Source organism: Alligator mississippiensis, chromosome 4, assembly GCF_030867095.1.
Source record: "Alligator mississippiensis isolate rAllMis1 chromosome 4, rAllMis1, whole genome shotgun sequence".
NCBI classification, from domain to species: Eukaryota; Metazoa; Chordata; order Crocodylia; family Alligatoridae; genus Alligator; species Alligator mississippiensis.
The window spans coordinates 39,918,401-39,945,793 of NC_081827.1; the positions used below are offsets into that span (position 1 = coordinate 39,918,401).

The window sequence follows — 27,393 nt, forward strand, 5'->3', positions numbered from 1 at the left end:
AATCAGAAAATTAAAATAGAGTGCAATTATGTATGTGTGGGGGTTATGGGGAATGGTAACCAGGGTCAAACACTAATAACACTGTGCTTTTTGAGTAACACCCTACTCCATGAGTAGGTTCACTAGTTTCATAGTTACTTTTTGTTATTCAGCCTTGAAAAAAATTATCTTAGAAATGCAGGCAGAAAACAAATCTGGTCACTTGCTGGAGACTGGTGCATTCCAAGAAAAGCAAGGAGGTTCTACAGATGCATTCAGAAAAAAATAACCTATTTGGCTCCTGTTACTAGCAGGCAGTGCTGGGCATTTGTTTATAATTTGCAGTAATTCAGTTATTATGCTTAGTCAGTTCAGAAACCCATTTTCTGCCTTCTCTACACTTCAGACCAAGTTTCAAGTCAGCTTTAAAACTCATGCTCAGCTTATTTAATCAGCAAACCTTTTTTGCACTCACAAATGCAAAGGCTGGGGATACAGGCCGATTTGGACATGCTTTCAAGGTGGGCCGACCAAAACCTGATGGCCTTCAATGTTTAGAAGTGTAAGGTGCTGCACCTTGGTAGGAAGAACCTTCAACATGTTTACAGGCTCGGCAGTGCTACGCTCACTAGCACCAAGACCAAAAGGGACTTGGGCGTCTTGATTGACCACAAGATGAATATGAGCCACCAAACCGATGCTGTGGCTGGCAAAGCAAACCAAACTCTGGTGTGCATCCACTGATGCATCTCAAGCAAAACCAGGGTAGTCATCCTCCTGCTTTACTCGGCCCTGGTGAGACCACAGCTGGAGTACTGTGTCCAGTATTGGGCCCCCCACTTTAGGAAGGAGAAGCTTGAGAGAGTCCAGAGGAGAGCCACCCATATGATCCAAGGCCTGGAGGGAAGGCCATACGAGGAGAGGCTGAGGGACTTGGGACTCTTCAGTCTGGAGAAGTGAAGGCTCAGGGGGAACTTGGTGGCAGCCTACAATTACATAAGAGGGGTACATCAGGACCTAGGAGAACAGCTGTTTACCAGAGCTCACAAAGGGATAACAAGGTCTAATGGCCATAAACTCCAGGAAAGCCGATCTAGACTAGACATAAGAAAAAAGTTCTTCACAGTGCGAGTGTCCAGGGTCTGGAACAAACTCCCCCAAGAGGTGGTGCAAGCACGTATTCTGGACTCTCCTATAACAGGTGGATTTATTTCTTGTTGGGGTCACTTGACTTCCTGCCTATGGTGGGGGGGCTGGACTCGATCTCATGAGGTCCCTTCCAACCCCTAATGTCTATGAAATCACACAGGCCCCAATCCTGGAAACTTAAGCACATGAGTAACTGAGAATGTGCATTAACCTTTGCATGCGCTTCTTTGTCAGATCAGGCTCATAATATGGCATGCTGTTCCAACTTTTCTCCCAGTATAGATACTTCATGAGGATTTGGTTCGGCATCATAATAAAACTATACAGCTAGTTTTATTAGCTATAGCAGCCTTTTATTAGCTATAGCTATAAAGCTAGTTTTATTAGCGATAGCACCCTCCCTCAGTCTTCTCTTCTCCAAACTAAATAAGCCTAGTTTGCTTAGCCTCTCCTCAGAAGTCATGTGCTCCAACCCCCACTGGCTGAAAATGTTGGGGTTTTTTAATATAAATGCCTTAAAATAATCATGATTGGCTCTTGCTCTGGCTTAGCTTAATCATCTTTTTGTTTGCTTAACACATTGTTCTCTTCTTCTGTTGTGACGAAATGCATCAGATGATAGCAAAGTATCCTCAGCTGCCAGAAAAACAGTCCCTTACTACAAAGAGAAGGAAACAGAAGAGCAGTTATTAGTCCAAAGATTGTCATCCTGGAAATATTTATGCATGCACATTAAATATATGAGGAACTTTCATTGACTTCAACAGGATTACTCATAGAAACTAAGCTAAACATGTACACACATTAGCGAATTCTGAACCATGTTCAGAAAAAGGTTAACATAGACCCTGTCTTTGTCCTCTTAATTATTCTCTAAATTTATATAGTGTGGTACCACAGATATTTTTCAGTATTAGTTCTTATCGCTAAATATATAGAAATGGCTGTGCTCTGTGTTCTATGCACTCCCCCCTTCACATAGAATTTAATATTTTTTGTCTGAAATGGAAGATAAGAGATGATCTTACCAGGCATTTAGGACTTCTTCCTGCTCATATGCTATCAACTGAAACACTCCCAATGACTTAATGGTACAGGATCAAGCCCTTGTTAAGCTTATATCATTTTCAGAAACTACCTACAGTAGTAAGAAGTGGAGCCAGAACTGGATAATTACCTGAACACTGAAGCATTTTCCATTCCTGTTGAAGCTGGTGCCTTAATAGTTTTATCTCATGTACATTTTCTTGAGAAGCAGATGCATAGACTCCAAAGTCATGTGTAGAAACCTTGTTTAAGGCTTTAGCCACACTTTGTACCAGTTTTATCTCTGTGTCCTATTTAAAAAGAGTGTTGCAGTGAAGCAGGCTGACTCATTTAAAACAAACTCTTGCAAAAAAGTTGGCAAGAATGAGCAACTTCGTTTTCAGATGAAATTTCTTTTTTTTAAGTGCGAGCAATGAAGGAGTTCTTTCAGAAGCAGATAAGAAGCAAGTTTATACTGAATTTCTGGAAACTAATGTGTCTCAAATCCAAACTGTGTCTCAATTACACTCTTATGAGCAAAAAGCACTATCCCTACAGACAGAAAAGGAGTGGGAGGCAAAACAGGGCTTGTTTGTTTCACAGATCACTGTATTTTCAATCAGGGATAGTGATTTATCTTGCTTTGCTCAGTAAAGGCATTTTAAGCATTTGTTGGAATCTTTGAACAGTCTAAAGTCACTTAAAGCACATTCATTTAAAGCAGTGTCTGTGGACATTATGATATACAATGAAGAGCATAGCAAATTACTTTCAATCTTCAGGAATGTACCCTTTAATCTTATGTTATTAAAAAGGGCAAGGAAGATTTTTAGTTCTTCTAAAAAGCTAAGCTCACTGCTTGCTGAGCATCAATATAAATCTGTTGTTGTCAGTCATTCCTTAGAAGCTTAGGCATTTGTCTAGGTTCTTTTCTAATCTCCCTAGGCCTAACCCTCAGACTATCAATATTTTTTCCCAACTGCATACTCCTAATTAGTGTGTATAAATGTTTTAGTATCTGTATATTAATGTCAGGTTATATCAGTTTAGATGATTTCCATAACATATTAGAGTAAATTTAAAGAAAGTCTCCCAAAAATGAGTGAGCTATAGAATAAGGTATAGAATCATACAGTTGGAAGGGACTTTAGGAGGTCATCTAGTCCAACCCCCCAGCTCGAAGCAGGACCATCCCCAACTAGATTATTCCAGCCAGGGCTTTGTCAAGCCAGGCTTTAAAAACCTCCAAGGATGGAGATTCCACAAACTCTCTGGGTAACCCATTCCAGAGCTTTACCACCCTCCTATGAGAAAGTTTTTCCTAATATCTAACCTAAACTTTTCTTGCTGCCACTTGAGACTGTTGCTCCTTGTTCTGTTATCTGTCACCACTGAGAACAGTCTAGCTCCATCCTATTTGGAACTATCCTTCAGGTAAGTTAAAGGCTGCTATCAAATCCCTCCTTCAGTCTTCTCTTCTCCAAACTAAATAAGCCCAGTTCGCTCAGCCTCTCCTCAGAAGTCATGTGCTCCAGCCCCCACACCATTTTCATTGCTCTCCGCTGGACTCTCTCCAGTTTGTCCACATCCTTTCTATAGTGTGGGATCCAAAACTGGACACGGTATTCCAGATGTGGCCTCACCAGTGCAGAATAGAGGGGAATAATTACTTCCCTCGATCTTCTGTCAGTGCTCCTACCAATACAGCCCGGTATGCTGTTAGCCTTGGCAACAAGAGCACACTGTTGACCCGTATCCAGCTTATTGTCCACTGTAACCCCCAGGTCCTTTTCTGCAGAACTAGTGCTTAGTCAGTTGGTCCTAAGCCTATAGTGGTGCATGGGATTCTTCCATCCTAAGTGCAAGACTTTGCACTTGTCCTTGTTGATCCTCATAAGATTTTTTTTGGCCCAATCCTCCCATTTGTCTAGGTCATTCTGAAATTGTATGTTGAAATCTATTTAATTGAGACCTTGATGAATGATATGTGCTTAATTGGATAATTGCCAGAAAACAGATTCCATTCAATGCATTTAAGTAATAAATACATGAGGAGATAGATATATAGGCTGAAGTTAGTCAGAAGGCAGAGTAGAGATGTTACCTTACAGCCCAAATCAGAGATGTGCAAGTTTTAGTGAGCCACATCTCACTTCATCAAATGACAAAGTAAGCTATAGCTCATGAAAGCTTATGCATCTGAATTTGTTACTCTACAAGGTGCCCCTCTACCCTGCCTGCTGCCTAATAAATAAATGTTACATCTGCCCAATTAAATAAACACGTGGAAAGCTGTAAATGGATTCATTATAATTTATGTGCAATTTCACTCTTTTCCAGCCTTCCTTTTGTTCACTGCATCCTTCCTGCTATATAGTATTATTCACAAACAATGCGTGGCCCCTGTGGCTGGTGGGGGCACAACGGCACTGGTGGTGGCAGGAGCATGGCGGTGGTAAGCGGGGAACTCTTGCAGACGCCGCCGGCAGTGGAGGGGGTGGTAAGTGCTGACCAGGGACCGCTAACTGCCCACAGATGCCGCCAGCAGTGAGGGGGAGGGAGGGACGGCAAGCAGCAACCACCCGCAGGTACCACTGATAGTCAGTGGCACCTTTTTGTAGGGCGCACACTGCCACGCTCAGGGGGTGCACGTGCACCTGCGTGCACTCCCTACGCATTGCCAATGGTACTGTTCCTAATTGTATTTCAAATAGCATCAAATTATCTTAAGTATTTGAATAAGAGTTATGATACAAAACACTGTGGCAGATGAGCTTTATTACCTTCAGTTTTGCAAAGCAGTTATCTGTGATGGAAAGGATAAGGCTCAAGGACCAGATTCAGAAAAAAGACTTGGGCAGAATTTGGATACCTAAGTCCAAAAGTGCAATCCAGAGAACCATTGTCGAGCTGTTGCATAATCACTGACACCCACTGTTGACTTTGAAGGTCCCTAGAAATCAACAACTGTGTCTCTGAACAGGCCCAGACATTCTCCAGACTTGACAAGGCTGAGCATCTTAGAGCCTAAATCCCATCAGAATCCGAACATTCTTCCATCTAAGTCTCCTGAGGGGCTCAGTATAGTAGGAGTTCTCTAACCACTCGTAATGTACATCAATAGGACTGGACTCCCCACTATAGTTCTCTCATGTACAGTTGCAGCTGCCATTTTCTTCTAAAAACAGAAGAATAGGCTAGTGACTAAAATACTTAACCAGGATATTGGAGACCAAAATTCAGTTCCGTCCTCTACTTGAGGGAATGTAAGCCCACAACCCTATCTCCCTGAAGAATGCCCTAGCACCTGGACCATACACTATTTTAGGGGGTGGGTCTCTCTCCCCTTCCTTTTGTAGCTGTGCCACTGCACGGGAAAAAGATCCAGATAGGCTGAGCCAGAGGGAAAGAGCCTCTACTGGGCGGGGTGGAAGAGAAAAAGGGAGAATCCAAGGGTCAAAGCTCCCAATACTACTTTGCAGAAATTGTCAGTCCCTACCCAGAACAGCCTGGTGGAGGTGGTGCTGATGTTGGGCCATTCTCCTGGGAAGCTATAAATGTAGGTTTGAATTCCCCCAGGCAAAAGACTGAACTGAATTTGGGTCTCATTCTGTGGGTGGGTTAGGTAACTATATAACAAGGGAGGTGTTGCCGCTGCCACCAATATTTAAACAAAAAAAAAGAGAGAGAGACAGAAAGCACACTGTTGCCATCTTTAAAGGAAACAGTGTAGGCACCTGTCTTCAGGACAAAATTCTGTGAATTGTTACTAGATGGAGAATCTAAACCTCAGAGAGAAGAAGAATTTCAGATATGCCTCTTTCTCAGTATTTCCTATGGCTAGCCTGGACAGCACCCTGCTGAGAGTCCTTGTTCTGGATCCTACTCTGAAGTGCACAACTTTCCTCACCATTTTACAGAATTCTAAATTCTATTCTGGGAGAAAGATGCCTAAAATGAGGTACTGAAATGGCAGTTCCTTGGCACTTAATTCTTTATTGAACCAATGTCCAAGGACATAGACACTTTTACCTTTACATTGGCTTCTTTTTATGTAGTTTGTTTACATTAACATTTTAATGATTTATTACTTTAAAATCAGCTAACTAAATAAAATTTAATACCCCCAGCAGAGTGTATTTTGGTGAGGATCTGATAACTAGGATGCTCAGAGTCTGCTCCTGCTCCTGCTGAAGTGAATAGTGCTTAGGTAGGGTCTCTCTTTATCAATTAAAAGGATTTTAAGATAATCAAGATTAGTGTCAATTATTACCTGAATCACTGCAAGAATTCGAGACTCTGCTAATCCTTTCAGAAGACTGGTAAGCAGAGAAATCCCATTTATACCAAGGCTCCTGTTTGGTCCAACAACTATTACAGTTAAGTCAGGTTGATAGCTGTAAGCTACGGGAAGAATGAATCCAAGTGCAGCAGAAAAGAAGTTGTTTCTTTCAGTATCCTTCACCAAAAATGGAGAACAGTTTAACATAAGCATGAAACTAAGATCCTTGTGAATATTCAACAATCTGAGATTTGTTTTTTCAAATAAAATAGTAAGACTTCTGACTTCTCATGAAAACAGGATACTTACAGGTTCCCATATAGTGTTCCTATTTTTCATATGAATCTATATTTCTATCAATTATGTAGCGGAATTACTCCAATTTACTTTTTACTTTACCATTCTGCCATCTCCAGAATTACTGTTAGAAGCTACTGTAACTTTCTTCAAGTTGACAGAACTTTGGTTCTTAAGATGCACTGTCAGCAAAGAGAGAAACTGGACAACAAGATTTTCAAAGGCACTTGCCATCGAAAATTTTCCCCAATACTGTTCCAAAGTAACCATTATTTAAATTAATACCATTGGACAATGTAAACTGGATGAAACAGCAAATAGATTCTTTTCTTAACTCATTTAAAAATGAAGAGAATATTTTATCATATATGGTCTCCAGAAATTTAAATTTACCTCTTTCCAGTTCAGAGAAATAAAGTACTTGGAGCCAGCCTTCTCAGATGGTTTCTGACAAATATTTACCAGAAGATGTTTTCTGTAAATAAAAAAAAGTACATTGCACTACTTCATCACAATTTCTAATGACATTTTAAATAGAATTAATAAAATTAATAAAGGAAGTATTTAATATTTTTTTAAATATCTACAATTACTACTAACTGATTTCCCAATTCATCTCAACAGCATGAAGCTAATTATATTATGAAACATAATAATAAAAATATCAATACCAATTAAAACTAAAATCTCAGTGAAGTTGTTTTTGGGCTGTATTAAAAATGTTTTTAAAAAGTAGTCATGCCACTTTTATAAGTAAAGGCAACTGAGAAAAGGAAACAGTCTGTAGAGATGGCCTTCAATAAAGAATTATACATTCAACTATTATTTTTTGCTTGTGCAATTAGCGCATTTTATAACACGCAACAGGGAAGTAATCGAATGAATAACAAAAAAAAAAATCTCAATAGCAAAATTAATTTAATAATTTTATTTACCTTTAGAGGACACTGAAGTCTCCCCGAGCATTATAAGAATAGTTCTGCCTCACTTTTTTAAGATGATCACCTCATTAACTGATGTTTGTCATGCTCTGATTGATTACTTACTGTTGGTTTCAACAAGTCTATGTGCTCTCAGAAACATGTATAAAGCCTTTGGAATTAAATAGCCTGAAATAACAAAAAGCCTTACCCATCTTCCACGCTGAGCTCAGTATCCATTTCCCCAACAAATATGCAGAGCACTCTACAGAACACAAACAAAAATCCATAAAGTATGTATGTGTATTTACATAATCTGCAACTTTAAAAAAAATATGCAATTGTCCCTCAGATTTAGTAATCTGAAAATACAGCATTCCCCTGAATTTTGCCCATTAGCAATATGTAAAAAGGTTATGGGAACTCCCTATTAAAAAAAACAAAAACCAAATAATCAGAAAAACCTTGGAGACAGGGCAATCAAAATCTCGAAGCAGAAAAAACATTATACAGCTGTCACTTAACGAATTGAGTTTTGCCTTGATAATCTGCTTTATGGTGACATTCACCATTCCCAGCCAGCCCCATAGTTTCATAGTAACTAGGGTCAGGAGGGACCAGAACAGATCATCTAGCCTGACCCCCTGCCACAGGCAGGAATGAATGCTGGGTTCACAAGACCCCAGACAGGTGATCGTCCAACCTCCTCTTGAATTTGACCAAAGTAGGGGTTTGGACTACTTCCCTGGGAAGTTGGTTCCAGATTTTGGCCACCCTAACAGTAAAATATTGCCTTCTGATCTCTAACCTAAACCTATTCTCCATCAGCTTATTATCATTGTTCCTTGTCACCCCAGGTGGTGCTGAGGAGAAAAGGGCTCTACCTATTTGTTGTTAATCTCCCCTGATGAGTTTGTAGGCAGCCACCAGGTCCCCCCTCAGCCTCCTCTTGCCGAGGCTGAACAGGTTCAGGTCCCTCAGTCTCTCCTCGTACGGCCTGTCCTGCTGCCTTCTCACCAAGCAGGTGGCCCTCCTCTGAACCCTTTCCAGGCTGGCCACATCCCTTTTGAAGTGCGGCGCCCAGTACTGGATGCAGTACTTCAACTACAGCCTGACCAAAGTCGCACAGAGGGGGAGTATCACTTCTCTGGACTGGCTTGAGATGCATCTTTGAATGCATGACAGGGTATGGCTGGCCTTGCTGGCTGCGGTCTGGCATTGGTGGCTCATGTTCATCTTGGAGTCAATAATGACTCCAAGATCCCTTTCTGCCTCTGTGCTTTCAAGAGGGGAACTCCCCAGCCTGTATGTACGCTGTGGATTCCTTCTCCCAAGGTGCAGCACCCTGCATTTGTCTACGGTGAACCCCATCCTAGTCTCATCTGCCCACTTTTGTAGTCTGTCTAAATCTAGTTGTAGCCTCTCGCTCCCTTCAAGCGTGTCCACCTTGCCCCACATCTTAGTGTCATCAGCAAACTTGGACAGCGTGCTTTCCACCCCTTCATCCAAGTCGCTGATGATGTTAAAGCATGGGCCCAAGGACCATGCCCTGGGGTACCCCACTGCTCACATCTCGCCAGGTTGAGTACAACCCGTCCAGCACTACTCTCTGGGTGCGCCCCATCAGCCAATTTTTTACCCATCCAACTGTGCAGGCTTCAATGCCAGTTGCTTAATTTATTGATGAGGATGGGGTGAGAGACAGTGTCAAAGGCCTTCTTAAAGTCTAGAAAGACTACGTCCATGGCTACACCATCATCCAAGGATTTAGTTACTTGGTCATAAAAGGCAATCAGGTTGGTCAGGCAGGACCTGCCTTTGATGAACCCATGTTTTGATGAACTCATACCTTTGATGAACCCAGGTAAGCACATGCAGCTTGGAGGTTCATAGATTCATAGATTCGTAGGTAGCTGGGGACAGGGCAAGAGGCATGTGTAGGAATGAAAGTGTTCCCTGTGGGGAACTAAAAATGTCCCCCAGGTGTCTAAAACAACCAAAGTTTAAAAAAGCAGGGCAGGACATGGCCCCACCCCTCCCCCCCAATCACTTCCCTGCCCAGCCCCTCCCTCCCCTCCCCTCCGCCCCATAGTTTAAAAAAAACAAAAAAACCCGGCACTTACTGGCAGTTCAGCTGCCGTTTCGCTCACCGGGGCTCTGCCCACACAGTGCGGGGCAGGGGGACAGCCCCAGCCCGGGCCCTCCTGCTGCCCTGTGCTGCCCAGGGGGGCTCTGCCAGGAGGCCCTGGAGCCCCCCCACCCCTGCTTCTAGGGTAAGTAGAGGCTTTTTCCCATTTTTTTCTTTTAAAAGTGATGTTGCCTGGAGTTGGGGGGGCACCCATGGGGGGCCTGGGGGTGCAAGTGGGGGGTGGGGTCAGGTGGGGCAGCCATTGGGGGTTCTGGGGGAGTGGGGGGGGGTGGGACAGCCATTGGGTTGCAGCAGCTGGCGGGGGATGGGGCCAGATGGGGCATCAATCGGGGGGCTGGGGTGGGGCATATGGGCCTTGTAGGGGGGTGGTGGCCCCTGTTGGGGGGCAGCAAAATACATATTCATGAAACATGTATTTAGAGTTCACTTGATTATTATGATAAGAGACTTGTGCTTTAACACTGTAGATATATCAATAAAACATTGTCCAACTGATCACTGTGTCTGTCTCACTCTCTCTCTTTATAGTGGACTTTTGTTTTACTTGTGGACGAACATGGATTTGGGGGTATTTTACAGAGTGACTTTGGGATTTTTTTTATCATGGATTTTTCAGTTTTCTAATCCGGAGCACCAGAATTCCTGCTAGGGAGGCCAGTGGCAGGACCCTGCCTGCTAAGCTGGCACCTTGGACCCAGCTGGCTGTGGCTGACCGCCTGGCCAAATGGGGCTGGAAGGACATGCTTTGACAGTTCAGAGCAGGCCACCACACCTGGAACATCTTCTGGGCGATAGCTGCCCAGATGGCCAGGCAGGGGGCACACGTGGCAGTAGTGCCACACAGAGGCCAATTTTGCAGCCACAGCCTACTGGCAGCTGTCCCAGAGGGGCAGATGCCTCTATTGGCTGTGCAGTCCCCATCCAGGTCTGGCAGCAGGTCACAGCCAGGCAGCAGCCCCCATTGCCAGACTGCTGCAGTGGGTAGAGGGTGCAGGGAACTCTCAGGCCTGCTTAAGCAGTCCAGCTGGCACAAGGGGTAGTGTCCCCAGGTACCAAATGGCTGGGCCCCAGAAGCTCCTGAGAGCGAGCAGCCCTGAGCTGCTTGCCAGGGCAGCTTTTTATACTGCCGGGGACAGCACAGGTGCTCGCCCTGGGCTCTAGCTCCCCCTGGCTGCAGATCTGGGAGGAGCCAGGCAGGGTTATTTTGCCCCAAGTGGCACAATTTGCTCTACAACAAAGTGCATGTCCAAGCACGTGCGCTGAGGCAAAAAGCCCTGGCTCAAATTTGCGCCACTTCTATTTGAGCTACTACAATTGCATGTGTTTGCATGTGTGGATGCGCCCAATGTGGGCTGGAGTAAATGCATGTGTAGATGCCCCAGAGTTGCCAATATTCAGAACATCCAGCTACAGGTAATAGTGCACACTGACGGGATGTTATTTGTTAAAAAGGCAAATGAGATGTTGGCAAAAAGGCAACCCATTGTGGTTTATGAATCTGTACACAATTTTCAAATTTTACTACAAAGTATGAAATGCAAAGAACATTACTTACCGTTGTAACCCAAAATCTGTGCAGTGCTTTAGTGCAACAGCAGCGCAAAGAGAACCCACAGCTGATTCTACAATTCCATTGCACACCTAAAAATAAGTTTTCTTCTTAATAAATAATAAATAAAGCACGATACTATAATTTTTAGAAGTTACAACAACTTCACCCATCTTTGTTTATACCCATGTATAAATGCAAACAAATCTATAGCTGTGGAAAATCAATATTAGTTATCTCCAGTTAAATAGAAGCCAAAAGGTTTACTAATATGCTGAGGACTAGCAATATATTATTTGGTTTAAGATCTAAGTAAAAACAAATATAACTATTGGAATGTGCACTAATTAGCACAGATATTAAGATTATATATTAATTTTAAACAAACAAAACAAGCTAGGCTAAAATAGTCAAAAGATATTGTGGGAGCATCTACACATGTCCACAGTTGCACATTTGGTACTTGCTTTAGCAAATGACTACACAGTAACTGCCAGTACTGCACAGCCCCAGCAGCGCATGGTTATTTTTAGATGCTATGCTGCCATAGAGTCAGCGTCACAATTTGTGCCTGCCAATGCTAAGTCACCACTGCAACAAGCTATGACAACGTAACGTTGTGTGTAGACGGACCCTGTGTCGTTAGCCCTCTATGTGTCATTAGTGAAATGTACGTCTCTCATTCAGATTCATAAAACATGATCTGATCTTCTTGATCATTTTGACAGAACTTCTGATACTTCACTGGGTGCATCTACATGAGACGTTTGCTACAGAGCAGATCAATTAGTTCCACAGCAAACATCTCATGTCTATACATTCGAAACCCATTAAGACCACAGGAAACTAACCGACTCCACTCTGCTGCAGAGGTTTTTCATAAGCAGCAGCGTATGTGTAGACACTGACCCAGCTGGCTAGGGCACAAGGTTGCTTCAGTGCGGGAACACACTTGTGCCCCAGTCAGCCCTTATGTAGCACATTGAGGCAAGTCAGAGCAGCCCCAGGCTTACCTCTGGGGCCCCCTGACAGCCAGGGATGCTCCAACCTGGCTCAACATGCTGTGGTTCCGGGCACATGTTGAAATGGCATGCCCAGGAGCAATACGCTCCAGTGCAATATGTGCTGGAGTTTATTGCTGCATGCCAATAGCATGTGTAGACATGCCCACTGTCAGTCTTTTCTACAGCTGAGTTAAGGCTTTTAGCTAGAACTAAAAACAGTCTTCAGGGCTGTGAAACTGAAGAGAGACATTTACCAGAAATACCTAAGACACAGCAAAATTGTTGAAGGAAGGATAGCCTGAATAACAGGACATCAAGATCATTAAAAAGGAGAGAGGGTATTAACACCTGTTAAATGCAGAGAGATTAGCAGGAATCAAGGAGATAATAAGCCATGAAGTCAATTGACTCTCTCAGTGCTGTTTGAAGAAAAAAGCCACTCTCCCCACCATGGCAGTTGGTTTTAAAGTTTGGGATGAACAGGAATCAAAAAAGAGGGGGAGGAGCTGAACCACTGCACTTCCCCTCGATCCACCCTGATCATAACCATCACTATCCCCATGACTTTGAACAAATCATTTTACTTTCTTGTCTCCCTATCTATTTAAGAGGGCTAATATTAATACTTACACAAGGTTTGAGGATTAATTGGTTAATGTATTTGTAATGCTCTAAAGTGATTTAAGCACTCAGCAGAAATATGGTCTTCTCCCCAACTGTTGGCAGAGCAAGCTTAGCCTGCAATCTGGCACTCAATATGCTCTCTCATTCGACTGTGGATTTTTAGCATTTGCCATTTGATTATCGGTTTTCTTTACCAGTATTTAGCACCTGACTTTCTCTCCCAGTCTGTAATTATAGCAGACATTAAAAGAAGGAATAGATTTACTTTTGTTACTTAAGAATGCAGATCTGATTTTGAATACCAAAAAAACAGGAAGCAGATGTATTGCAGAAAAGGGGTCATTTTGACAGTCATTTTTCTGACAAGTACTGCATTTTAGAGAGGTGATTTTTATCTAGGTGGAAAAGGTGGCAACTCCACTAGGACAAAGCTTACACCCATGTATCTTTTCCTTGTTATTCATAAGTCTTCTTGTCACATCTAGGAGATATTTATGATATTTGAGTTTAAACATAGACCCATGCCACCTTAATTCCTGATTCTGCAATAAAATGACTTTGCTGAATTTAAGCACTTACATTAACATTCATGGCAATATTTCTGTGATGTTTTAAACAAAACAGAATTGTGGCATCACTGAAAGATCAAGCATAGAGGAAATGACAAGTGTTGATTAAACCCTTGCCCAGGTATAAACAAAAAGAACTGCAAAGGGATAAATTGATATATGGCATATAGCTGAAAGTAAAAGGTAATGTATGATGTCACCAACCCAATGATAGGACCAAAAGAGAAAACTCTACTCAGGTTTTCCTGGATGCACCAGGAGATGAATAAATTTGAGATTCTTTCACAGGCTATTGCATGGCCATGGCTCTAGCTTCTCCTCACTCAGCTTTTCATGAAACATCTAAAATGGTTTCTGCACTTCTCTTGCTGGAATAATGATCTGAGTAATGCTGATGCATAAGAGTAATGCTGATGCATTCTTAGACCCTCATTATTTGCCCAAAGGCAACACAGAAAATGCCTTCTGTAAACTGCTATTACTCTAGTAAACAAGGAAACAAACAACAAAAAGAAAACCAGCCAAGGCAATTTGTATTACCTCCTTCCTAAGTATTTTATCGAGGACAGCCAACATATTCCCAAGAGGAATTAAAGCCTCGTCCTCTTTCACACCATCTGTATAAAACCTGCTGTAAAATAAATTACAAAATTAAAACTACTAAAGACTTATTGACAAATCAAGGTTAGGAATATCCTCTGAACAGTAAAATTATATGGCTTTTTGCATAGGAATGCTAATTACTCAGTGTTAGTAATCCATTATGTGCGTATTTCACAACAATCACCCTCAAAAAGCTAGAGCTGTCCCCCCCTGTATTTACTGTCCCCCCCCACGACATACTAGAACATAAGTAAAAGCTTCTGAATGTTTTTACAAAACAAGAATTGTATTTTAAACCCCCCACTTCTTTGACATATAAAAGCTTCAGTTTTTTTTATGGTCAAAAGTGACCAAAGAGTCTGAACCTTAAGAAACCTTTATCAAAATTAGTATCTCTGCACTACATGGTCTGGATTTGATAAAACAGCATTTTGTTAAAAATATTCCAAACGGCTTTACAAAGAGTTTTGAAGTGGCACGTAAGCAGATTTCATTCCCCTCATTTTTCATCTGGGAAGGTAAGACAGAGGTTAAAATTAACATCAAGTCCAGGGGGGCAATAGCAAAGCTAATAATAGAAGACAAAAACACTAAATTCAAATCCTGCGATCAAATCAATATACAAAGCCTCTCCTCATAATTACCGACAGAAAAATAAAATCAGACAAACCTGATAAGGGCTTTACAGTCTTTTGTATTGATTTCCTTCTCCACTTGAACAGAAATTGGGAGCAAACTTTCAGCACCTGTAGAGACAATTGCTGCTGATGTTTTAACAGGAGGCACTGGAAACAGAATTTTTTTCATGTGTGAATTCAAAAATCTCTCTGTTTTGATGGCTTCATCACTATAACTCTTCCCAACTGTTTGTTCTGCTGTAGGATGCACACTGGACTGCACCAGCTCAGGCTCCGTCACTGAGTGAGATTTGGTGCTGAGATCTTGTACCAGTCCTACATCTAGTGAAAGCAAAAAGCATTTTCATTTCACAAGTATCATAAAAATGCAAGCATCAAATATATTTTCCATATTTCCACTTTATTGAATTTGTTAATCAGAGTGGTGTTCATTTAGTGGTGGAAATATATTCAGATGCTAATTTCAATTTCCCCAGGCAACAGATTTTCAGATGTGATATTTAGTAGGTGCATCTACATGTGCAATTAATGTGATCTGATAAACTCCAACTCTGTTTGAGCTGAAGCCAGCTGCTCCAGGGGTAGTGTCTGCACATGCACCCGGAACTGTAGTAGTTTGAATTTGAGCAGAGCAGTCCTGGGCTAGCAGAGGGCAGTGGGGGTCAGCCCCAGGTGCCAGGTGGCAGCATTAGTCAGTGGAGGGGATGGCTGGGGCACTAGGATACTAAAGTGTGGGGATAGGTGGCAGGCAGCCCCTGTACTTTACCACCCTTGTGCCCCAGCCAGCTCATGTCGCCATCTACACGTGCGATTCAGTGGAGTTAAGTACTCCATCGTAGGATAGTACTGTCACTGACTATCTTGAAGCAGAGTTAATTTATTTACTGCACCCCGATACTGGCATATGTGTAGGTGGTGATGCTCTACTGCAGAGCTAATTAGTCAACTCCACAGTAAAGCACATGTGTAGATGCACCCAGTGTTACTGTATTGTCTTCAACTGGTGGATATCATAAATTATCCTAACACAGTTTCAACCTTCACTTAATATTAAAATGAATAAATAGACGTTTCTGGCACTTTTACTTGAGTGTCAAATACTGTTCTGTACTCTGACCCAATCCTATTAATATTTATTTTAACTGGGCTGAATTCACAAATTATGTACATAAAAGTTGTGTGTGTAAATATATATATTTTTTAAATCAGTGCATAAAAGGTATGCCCAAACTTTAGTTTATGGTTGAATTACTTGAATAAGAGATTAAAATCCAATATATGATGCTTTTCTTTTATCTTAGTTAAAATGCTTACAACCCAAATGATTAGCAGTAGCAGATGACAGTCAAGTCAACAAAATAAATAATACAGGATAAATATTTTCAAAATAGGTACCATTTAATATGGTAAATTAGAGATAGGAAAAAACAGCTGTAGTTAGTAGGGTCTTTTACTCAAGAAATATTGCTAGTAATTGTAAGAAGGAAAAAAAATCAACATAAGGCAGAAAGAAATGCACAGTATTCTTTAACACAGGATTTAATCCAGTCCTAAGACACTACATTTGAAACCATGCCCTCACAAAGGTGCTTCCCAAACAGCTACTTTGAACAACTGTGCAGATAGAGTAGGACGCTGAAATGAGGTTAATCCTTTGCACACCTGGGGCCACCTAGCATCTTTACTTCCTATTACACATGCTAGCACCTCCAACACATTTAGTCACACATTTAGGATGTGAAAGCACTTTTGAAACAATAGGGGCCAGATTCTGATCTGGTATTAACAATGTCAATCAGAAGTCAATGTTGCTATGTCAAAATAAGATAATTAATTTGATGTTCTAGGGAAGTAGGTAAGTTTTCTGAATCTAAGGATGCTATCCTTCAGGTTTCCCAGCCTTTCATGTGTGTATTCAGTTTAATCACTCACCCAAGAAGAACAGAACAGTAATTACCTTCATGTATCAAACACTTCCAGTAGGTTTTATGTGCAGCTCTCACATTTTGTATAGACTCAACAGCACTACAAAGAGAAATGATCAAAATCAACAGTTCAGATAACAGCACAGGAATGGTTACTGGTCTGTTAGGAGGGTGGGGTGGAAAAGAAGGTTTATGTACACATGTCCTGGGAGGGGAGAGTCACGTAGATCAGCATGCCTGCACTGAAAAATGGTGGCAGGGGCACTTTAGCTAAAGCTCATTTGATGAGCTTTAGTTAAAGTGCCCCCACCACCATTTTTTCCGTACAGGGATGCTGTTACACATGAAGTTGGAGTCTGTTGGAGTGTGGTAATTTCCACACTTGAGCAGACTCTGCTCCAACACACTGTAATTACAGCACGTCAGAGCATCTTCAAGCACATGTATAGAAGCCCTAAGACACTACTCAAGAAGTCTTGACTAGAAAAACAAAGAGGTGGAAGGTCAGTGGACCTGTTACTGGGACACTTTCAAGTGTCAATAAGAGGAAACAGTTTGAACACATAATTTGAACACATCACTGTCAATTTGTTCAGTACCTTACAAGGAGAACCAAATGGAACCCTTTTTAACTCAAGGGAGCTCTCAGTAAGCACAAAGGTCTGCTCAAGGAGTTCCAAAGTGGAACTGGAGCCAAAAAAAATACTGGGATGTTCGCTGTTACTTCACTGGGTTGAAAGTAATACTGTATTTACTGAATTCCAAGACTAGCTCTTCCCCCCTTTACCCCATTTAACATGGGGGAAAAAGCCCCTTGTCTTTGAATTAACTACAAGGTGATGGGGTTGCAGGCAGCAGCTGTGGCCCTGGCTCAGGACTGGAGTCTCAGCTGCTTGCCCCACCACCTCTGTACACAGCTCCCCACCACCTCTGCACCCCTGCCTCTCCTCCCTGTAGCCTCTGGCCTCAGCCCATCTTTCTCTCCATTTTCTGCCCCCACTGTAGCCTTCCACATCACCTGTCCTTTATCACCTCCCCCCCCATAACTACCTCCCTCACCATCTGACCCCTTCTACTGTTTTCCTTATTGCAGTAGGGGGGAGGGGGTAAATTTAAGATGATCCTCCAATAATTAGGTTGTATACATGGAAAATTATGGACAAATATTATATATTATATAAATTATATTATATTTATATATTTTTCCATGTACATAATTTAATTACTGGAGGGGGTCATCTTGGAGTTAGGTAAATATAGTATGTCTCTTTTCCATATTATTTATACTGTTTTGCAGAAACAACTGGGGATCCTAATCAGGAACCCACTGCCCTGACTCTTGCATAAACACTAAGTTAACAAAAAGAGATCTGCCCCCAAATGTTATAGTCTAAAGCTATGACAAGATGCAGCAAGTGAACAAAACAACTAAATTGTTGTAAGGGGGAAAAGAAAAAATAAGGTAACAATAACATAAGCATGTTTTCATATACACAGCTCACCAACCACTGCTTGGTATTTTCTGGAATTGTCATTCTAAGTACTATGAATCTAACCTGGGCTGAGGTGGGCGTCAACAGGGAAGAGGTCTAAGGACAGAGGTAGTTAAAAAAAACAACAAAAAAACCCCCAAACCCAAAAACTCTCTTCCCAAGTACATTAAATTTTAATTTGAAATAAACTGCAAAAGAAAAACAAACAAAGACAGAAACTAGGTAATCTCTGGAGTGAGAATGATCAGAAACAAAAAAGTAAAATAGTCTAGCAGCATTTTAAGGCTCGGAGAAAAGCAAAGTATTTTAGGTACATATCTAACTTTAATAAGAATATTTATATGCCTAATAGAACAATTCCTGTACTTAAAATTTAAAACGTGTACACAAGCACCTTGGCTTAATCATCACCAGTCATACTATTTAATTATATTTGCTCATCAAGATTACATTAAATCAAATATTCTACTTTCTATGCATGAGTTTTAAAGGAGTTCTTTTTTCCCCATACCTATATGAAGAGAGAAAAAAAACAGGAGTACTGTAAAACGCTTCTAAATTTGACAAAAGATTACATGCAGCAAAATATTTATTGATCCATACCTTATGCATGGTACCATTTCTCCAGACACTTGGGGTATAGGGTCTCCAAGCAGAGTTTTTATAGTCATGAACACTGAATCAGACAATGACTTCAAATGGTACCCACCCTGAGAAAATGAAGCTATGCTTTGTATACTGCAAAAACAAATACTTACTAAATCTACATGAAAAAAAACATCGACATTTTATTACATTTGTAGGAAACATATTGGCTAAAAATGTCTACATACACCTTTTGAAATATATGTTACGTATACAGACATATCCATGTGTCATGTAAATGGAAAGCAACACAAAAATAAATATTAAGGTAAAATTTCAAGAATCAACAATATTCAGCATGAAAATAATTAGTCATAGACAATGTATTAAATTCCATACAAAATTCCACTGTATTCCATTAAATTCCATTAAATTCCACTGTGGAACATGGTGCGGATATGACTGATTTTCAAAAATGTAACAGAGCCAAGTAAACATTGTAACTAAGGGTAAGATATTGTACTATGGCACTAAGCAGCAGAGCACAGACCACGCAGTTCAAAAGGGGGATAAAGGATTTTGCATGGCCTTTAGCCATCTTTTTACTTCCTTAATCTTCAGCTGTTCTTATGGCTGGTGAGATGACTGGCATTAATTTAGGACTAATCTACAGGGTATTTATCAACATTGCAACAGGGGAATGACTGCTATAGTTAAACTGTTGCATCCCCCTGTATAGTTACTTTTCTTCAAAACAACAGAAGTATTTACATGAAAAAGATTACTGTCATTCAAAATAAGAGCGATTACACAGGGAGTTATACCAGCATAAATTCAGCCATGTTTTTATATTGGCATTGTAACAATAGTAAATTTTCTTGTGTGGACTAGTCCTTAGATAGAATTCTAGTGCCAGGTTACAGAAGGTTCCCTGGGCTTTGTTATGGGCCACAGCACTGCCTGAGACTGTCTGCTCCTGGACAGACTCCCCATTCCCTCCCCACACATGACAAATCTCCTTCACTAGGACATTTTTGTGGGAGATGTCTTTAGAAGGCAGCACTGTTATTTTCCATGGTGCCTGCAGTAGGGTAAGCCTCCCCCAGCACTACTTTACCTTGCTGTTATATTTTATTTTTTTAAATAAAAAAGCGAAATCAGTAAGGTCTCTATTACAGGACTAATACTTAGGCTAACGTATTTAAAAACGTGTTTGGGGCAAGGGCTTGGAACAACTTTTGTAATGCAGATTATTCACCAGTAACTCAATAGATTTGATATGGTCCAGACCAGTTGCCCAGTTGCTGAGCACAAGCAACCTACATGGAACCTATGTGCAATATTTAATCAACCTATAAAATCTTCATATAAATTTCTGCTCTATCATAAATATATAGATTGCAAACTGTCAGTATGAGATTCATTATTTTAGTTTGTAAGAGCACTGTAAAATTCCTACCATTTTTGCGTTCTGTTTCTCAAAAGACATTCATTTTCAGAATTAAGGGAAGAACTTTTGCTGAGATTTTTTTATTTCTAATTTCAGGCTAGGGTTGTGGGACTCCATAAAAATCTCTCCTCTGCTGGTTCAAAATGCACGTAAAAATGCCATGTGTTAAAACTTTACCTCTAGAACTGCACACAGTTTTCCTTTAGCTAACTGCATTAGAAAATGAGTTAGATGGGCAAAGCACTCTGGTGTAGCATTCATTTGACCCTAAAAAATTGAAAATGTTAGAAACAGATCAGAATTTGTCAATAAAGTTAGTAACATCAAAACTGGGTATTGCAGTATTTTGCCTATAATAATAGGCAATTCCAATACGACTTCAGAGGGAGGTTGAAGAAACCCACAGTAGATAACATAGGAGAATCTGCCCCCTATGAGGGACTTAATTTAATCTAGAAGTATTAAGGATTAGGATAAGACCTGAAACATGTAGTTTTATGCTTGTTTCAAGTACAATCTATCAACTGCTGTACAACAATGACACTTAAAATATGAGGTTTTAAAAATAAATGATGAATGAGAGCATGGAATCCCTGTATGAGTCCTTACCTCGGGGTCTCCAATTCCTGAATCATACCCAGCTGAGACAAGGACCAGCTCTGGATCAAACTATAAACAAAAAAGAAGTAATTCTCTCTCTCATTTTTATAGTTCTGGGACCCACCCATAGCTTTGTGGCTTATGGGCCCAAACCTGCCATCCAATTTGCCTATACACACAAAAACTTTTCCTAAGTAAAGATTGCAGGAATGGATTTTATGTTCTACCTGGAAAACTTACAGACCTTTACACTGAATATTTAAAAAAAACCCAACTGCTTGGTAGGTCAGGCCATTATTCATGCAGCAGAACAGGTCCCACAGAAATAGTGTATCAACTGCATTAGAAATGAGTGCCACTTCTCTACACCCATATCTCTTTTACCACTTTAAAAGGAGCTTAGGAAATTCAAGGGTTTAAAGCAGACACATTACCTCAAAAGCCAAAGGAAGCAACACGTGGAAAAATGCAGCTAAATAGTCTGAATTTCCCATCCCAATCTGCAAAAAGAATGAATAGTAAATGAATGCCTTTTTCTCCCCCTCCCCCAAGTAAACTATGTATTTTCTATGTTTCAACAGAGTCTTACTAAAAGACAGGACAAATCATTAAATCCAACACTGGAATTTTAGATCAGGGGTTGGCAACCTGCGTCCCATGGACTCACTGGATCTGGCTTGCAGATGTGGGGTTTTGGCAGGGAGAGGGCTTTGATGGCAAGGACTTTTTCCATGAGATGGCAGGGAGAAGCAGCAGTGGGGAAAAATCAGTGGCAGAACTTTTCCTGTGACACGATGGGAAAAAGAGGCAGTGGACCTGCCCCTTTGACCCAAGCTGGCTCATTCTGGTGCACAGTCTGAAAAGGTTGCCAACTGCCATCTTAGACTGTAAGATCCTGTTCCAGTATTCCATTGCTATTCAGGAAAGTACTCATTCACCAACCTCAAGGGAAGCAGGAAGTCTGAATCAATGACATCTTTATATCATCAGACTGCAAATCATATTTTCTCAGGAGACACCAACAACAGTAAGATATACCAGGTGTCACAACTGCCACATAATCAAGTCATCAGGTCAGTTCCAATAAAAAGCATTGCCCTGAATTCATGATAAAGCTACTAGATTCACCCTATTACACTATCAAGCAAGATTTACCTTATTCCAAGGAACATTTATATTGAATCCTTTTCCTTTACCCTGACCAATGGCATCATAATCAGATTCTCTGAGCATTGGCCAGAATTGCTGATGTTCATAGCGATGCCAGGAAAAATAGAGAACACTGAAAGAAAGAATAAATCAACCTGACTTGAACAGAAATTGTCAAAGATGACACTTAGCTCTTTTCACATCTGCCCTCTTTGACTCTTCGAAGAGGTTTTAAATAGAATATTTAACCATCCTTATTTCCCTGAGCAATCTGGAATGCTATGCTACTGTCCTAGTGAAATTCAACTAGGACACTTGTGCTTTAAGTTTCTAGCATGGATTCTTTTATGGCCAAAGACAAAACATTTTCAGAAGATAGACCTTACAGCATCCAATTCAGGGTCTATCATTTTTAGGAAGCCACATATATTTTAGTGTTCAGTGAAAATTTGGATAATGGTACAGAGAAATCTTTCTATCAAATATAGCCATAAAGTTGAGATTGTATCAGTTATTTTTCCAGCTCCTTGTTCTCTTTTGCTACCATGTGCAGTTGTCATTATTTATCAAACAAAAAATATTTAAATTCAACAGAAAGAATTTTGTTAGTCTACTGTATGGCTGAAGAATGACAGGCATTTTGTAAGAATTTCCATTTTCAAAATAAGAAGGGTTTTATCTTATAGAGAGGTGAACATGATTTAACTAGCCTGACAAACAAACAAGCAAGAAAAAAAATTCTACAAACCTGGGATCATCTTCAAATATATACTGAATCCCTTGTCCGTGGTGTATATCCCAGTCTACAATTAGAATTCTGAGTGAATCAATGACAGAAAACACTGAGTCAAAAAAACCACAGCACCCTAGTAACTACAAATAAACAGAGGAGATTGATTGGCACAAAAGGCACCTCACTTCCCATAGATTTTCAATGAGATTAGGTACCTAATACCATATGTGCCTTTGAAAACCTGTGCCAGAGGTAAACCTACACTAACCTCTGTAGACCATATTTTCTTTTTGCATATTCTGTGGCAATAGCAACATTGTTGAAGATGCAGAACCCATTAGCTGCAGCTCTCTGGCTGTGATGACCTGGAGGCCTAAAACAGGTTCACAAAGTTACTATGAATGAAACACATTGAAAAGCAAAGATTGTTTCAAGCTCCTCCATTACCTTACTAATGCTATTCCATTGCATACTTTTCCTGACATCACAGAGTCCACCAGTTGCAAACTTGCTCCTACTGCTAGCTTGGCACAGTGATAGGTGTCCTGAGGAAGAGAAATCTCACAGTTAGTGTTAGTAACCCAAAATGCTATTTAAACTAAACGTAAAACTGACATGTTTTGTAACAGCACAATGAATAATCTGAATTGGCTGTACTAAACTGAAGTTAGCAGAGCTGAATACACTTACTGAAAGCTGAATTTGACAATGTGACTCTAATGTGACTTTCATTTAAAATATTTGTGCTTACATTACAAGGATATTTGATCTGATAAATATCCTATACAGAACCTATAAATTATGAGATTAATTAAAAGAATAACAAGCCTTTCTTATAGTTTAATGGAATAATATGGTATATCTTTAAAAATAGAGATGCACTTTATCTTTAAAAATAAAGGCTTCTAATCGCAATGCTTCTACATCCATTAAATGCAGAAGTCTGTGATGATAAATTATGTGGTTGAGATTTGTAATTGCATACAAATCAGAAAAGTTCACCAAGATTCCTATTGCAGGTTAAGCTCTGCCACCGTATACTTATTATTTGAAAATGAGAGACTTCTATTTAATGATCTTGCAACAGTGCACCATAAGTGCTGCACAGGCAGACCCACTGCAAAGGGACCCTGTGTGCACCACAGGGAGGTGCCAGCAAAGCAGTACCAGTAAAATTCGAGTATTACATTGTTACACTAAGTCCCTTTTGAAACAAACTTAAAAAATAAACAAGTTGGTACTCTTCCTTCTGCCTATACAAATGAACTTCTAATGCAGTAATACAAATGTTTATAATTTGAACAGGGGAAACAACTAGATCCACACTGGGTAGAAGTAAACAGCTAGGTCTACACACCGGGTGAAAGTAAACAGCATCATAATTTTCAGAGACTCTTCGGAGTTCTTCTTCAGTCATTTTTTGTGTACTCTTTACAATTTGTAAATATTCTGAACTAGAAAAAAAAAGAGAGAGAGAGAAGGTAGATTAAATGGACTCAGGTGTAGCCTGAAGTGCCCCTGTTAATACAAAAGATCTGAAAACAAAAACACAGCGCGCCCATTATGGGTGCTTTTCCTGAACACTGTTCACATGTTTCAGGGGCAACATCAATCCCATGATCCAATGAAGAGGTATAACATCTGAGAGGTTCTGGGGCTACACCAAGGCTTGCCAATCCTTTTTCCCATAAGCATGAAATATCAACACAATTAGTCAGCTCTGGTACTATTATCTGCCCGTTTCCTAAGGGATCTAGATCTGTGCAAGAAGAGCAGTGCAAGAGATGCTATCTTTGTTTTAAAAACAAAACAAAAAAGCAAATGCCAAGAAGAGGTCAGGGACTCAATGTGACTCTGAATCATTTTGTTCCTTCACACCCACTTTCAGTGTGTCATTTCAATCAGGCCTTTACTGGGTGCATATCATTTCCATCTCCATGCTAGCTTCTCAGTGCTGACCAGGGCACTGAAAATCAGCATGCTGTTTTGTGGCCCTTTCCACATACTTCCTGTCCAACTGCAAGAGAGTGGCAGCCCACTTAAATTTGTTGTCCACTCCACACTATTCTTTAGGATGAAATGCAACTAAACCCCTGCTTATGTCTCTGTGTGGTCATGTGACAAACCGGATTCCCATTCCAGCTAAGAGATACAATCAGTGATGGCAGCAGCCTTATAGGGATGATGCAAAATAATGACATAAAAATGAAAGAAATAACAGGAGCTAAGGGATTAGATCCTAAAAGACAGTAAAAACAAACAAACAAGACTGTTTGTGTTAAAACATTATACCTTTTTGCATATGGAATTCCTAACTCTTACATGGTGCTACTTATCAATACATCTCAAAAGCATTTTAAAAGGAATTAAGCATTAACATCTGTTTCACAGATGGGGAAACTGGAGTATGAAGTGGGCATATAATTTATTCCAGGTTACAAAGCAAGCCATTGGTTGATCTGGGAAAAGAAAACATGCCTTTTGTTTTTTTTTAAAAAGCAATAAAAATAGATCTGTATATAACTCTAATGAGGAGCTGAGGTTATAGGGGCCTATTTTTTGATGAATTAAGGTGAAGAGTGATGAAAGATATCAAACCTGTGAACCAACATGATTTCTTCTTCCGTTCCTTCTCTGATTGGTACATGCATACATCTTTGCACTAGACCATAATGTTTAAGTTGCTCATAGGAGGATGTCAATCTTTCCGGCACTTCACATTCACAGATAGGACTAAAAATAAATAATAATATTATGCATATAATATAATATCATCGAGGCTTAGTCACGTTCTTCAGGTTATTTAGATTTGCCACTCTAAGTAAACAGGTTTGCTTTTCTTGTATGGACATAGAAAATAAATCTTTGAAAACTTTCCAGAATTAGGTTTGGGGCTGCCATATATATTTTAGTTATAAAAAGGTTCAAATAAAAGGGATTTCATATGGTTCTTTAAAGAAATAGGGAATAAAACCCACAAAGATAGCTGTAATTATACTAAAAAAAGTAGGGATAGCTTCCTAACATAAACAGAAGCAGTTCTCAAATGTCAAACAAGATTAGTGATAACTAAACAGTAAAGTCAAAGAAAAAAAGAAGTGGAGGTTTCAATTTGATTTCTAGCTAAATCAAAAACCTTTTCTAAGCCCCCCCCCAGACAAACCAGTCCACAAAATGGAAAACTGGCCTATGCTTACACTTTTATATTCAGCCACCCAAAACGTGATGAATGAGTAGCTAATTATATCTAGGGGGAACAGCAATGGACGTTAATTAAAACACCACTGTTGCCCTAGACTCGGATGAATAATGAGACAAAGGGGAGATGCTGACTACAGGAAACCTAGTTAGGCAGATATGCTACAGGGTTCAGATTGGGTGGATGAGTCCATATATTCCTCCCACCACCACAATATTTTAGTTAATAGTCAACAAAAAAAATCCTCTAACTGCACTCATTCTTTAGCAACCCTGTGGCTATATAACTACTTTCATTGCTTAGCTCTAAGCATGTTACTGGTGGGACAGCTTGAGCAGTTGAGAAAATAACAGTTTTAAGCATCTTCTTGGATTTAGGCCTTCAACTAGCCCAGGCGTACATCCTGCTCTACTGGGAATAAAAATCATCTGTGTAAAGAAGAAGTGAGAAGCGTTTTTTGTTCATTAGGATAGCGACCAGAAGGCAATGAAGATTTCCTTCCTTCACTTGGGCTAAGTAACGTAACACACTTTTATATGATACCTCTCTGTTCAGAAATGCTAGTAGCAGTTTACGGAGACAGATGGCAAACCTGCAGTTCACTTACTCCTCCCATAGTAGTCTATGATGGGTCATTTCATTATCATAAATCAGAGCAGTTCCTGAGGCCATGGCTGTAAGCAAAGTGAGAGGGAGAACCAGAGACGTGTTTGTGCATATTTCAGGCATTTGTTTTGGAAACAAAAATTACAAAAATACACCACTGGCGGGGGGACGGGATGGGGCCACGGACACGGACACACACACACACACGGACAGACACATTATTCAGTTTTTCATTTGTTCACTTGTCCAGCCCACAAACTTTGGACAAACTGATCCTGCCAAACAGACTAGTTAAAGGAACAGCCCAGCAGCAGGATGTCGAGCCCAGGACCCCCTGGTAGTCTGGGCAGCAAATCAAGAAGGGGAGATCTTGAACCTGCCTCAGTGAAGGGCACAGGTGATCTCCCGAGCTCCCTGCTGGCCCACCACTGCCCGGAGTGAAAGGCCTGGCCTAGAAGCAGCCCCCGGTGTCCGCCCGGAGCCCAGCGCGACACTGCTGCGTTAGACGGGGCGCGCGTGGACGGGCAGCGCCGAGCGTCTCCGGGGCGCCCCGACAGCACCAGGCCACGGCCGCTCCCGCCGCGCTGCCGCCCCGCTCCTGCAGCACCACGACAGAAGCAGCCTCCGAGGGCGCTTCCCGAGCGCTCCCGCCCCGGCCCTGCGGCAGGACGCGCCTCACCTCCGCGGCAGCCTCCCGTCGCGAGCCAGCCCCTGCGCCCCGCCGCGCCGCGCCGCGCCGCTCATGTGACCGGGGCAAGGGCGTGTCTGTGCGACTACGTGCAGGGCGGGTGTGTGTATGTGCCTGTTGTGTTTGACACTAGATGGAGGCAGTGAGTGAGTGTGTGAGAGAGAGACAATGCAGGA

General features: G+C 41.0%; 1 protein-coding gene across 4 annotated transcripts; it reads right to left on the reverse strand.

Moving 5' to 3' along the window:
* Window positions 1–1,669: 1,669 nt before the first annotated feature.
* On the reverse strand, window positions 1,670–27,288 carry HDAC10 (histone deacetylase 10). 4 transcript variants are annotated; one of them, XM_014601071.3, is made up of 21 exons: window positions 27,209–27,280; window positions 26,531–26,597; window positions 25,323–25,457; window positions 24,082–24,178; window positions 23,172–23,269; window positions 22,993–23,097; window positions 22,740–22,808; window positions 21,998–22,124; window positions 21,277–21,342; window positions 20,852–20,911; window positions 20,420–20,509; window positions 18,811–18,917; window positions 16,747–16,814; window positions 14,822–15,110; window positions 14,089–14,179; window positions 11,358–11,443; window positions 7,865–7,918; window positions 7,127–7,208; window positions 6,428–6,613; window positions 2,306–2,465; window positions 1,670–1,786 (listed from the first exon to the last, which is right to left on the reverse strand). In XM_014601071.3, the coding sequence occupies exons 2-21, from the start codon at window positions 26,593–26,595 to the stop codon at window positions 1,761–1,763; spliced, it is 2,061 nt and encodes a 686-aa protein (XP_014456557.1). In that variant the 5' UTR covers window positions 26,596–26,597; window positions 27,209–27,280; the 3' UTR covers window positions 1,670–1,760. The 4 variants fall into 4 exon arrangements, with proteins under 4 accessions (XP_014456557.1, XP_059581893.1, XP_014456558.1 ...); XM_059725910.1 differs by lacking the exon at window positions 26,531–26,597 and having other exon boundaries at window positions 27,209–27,288; XM_014601072.3 differs by lacking the exon at window positions 27,209–27,280 and having other exon boundaries at window positions 26,516–26,599.
* Between the last annotated feature and the right edge of the window lie 105 nt (window positions 27,289–27,393).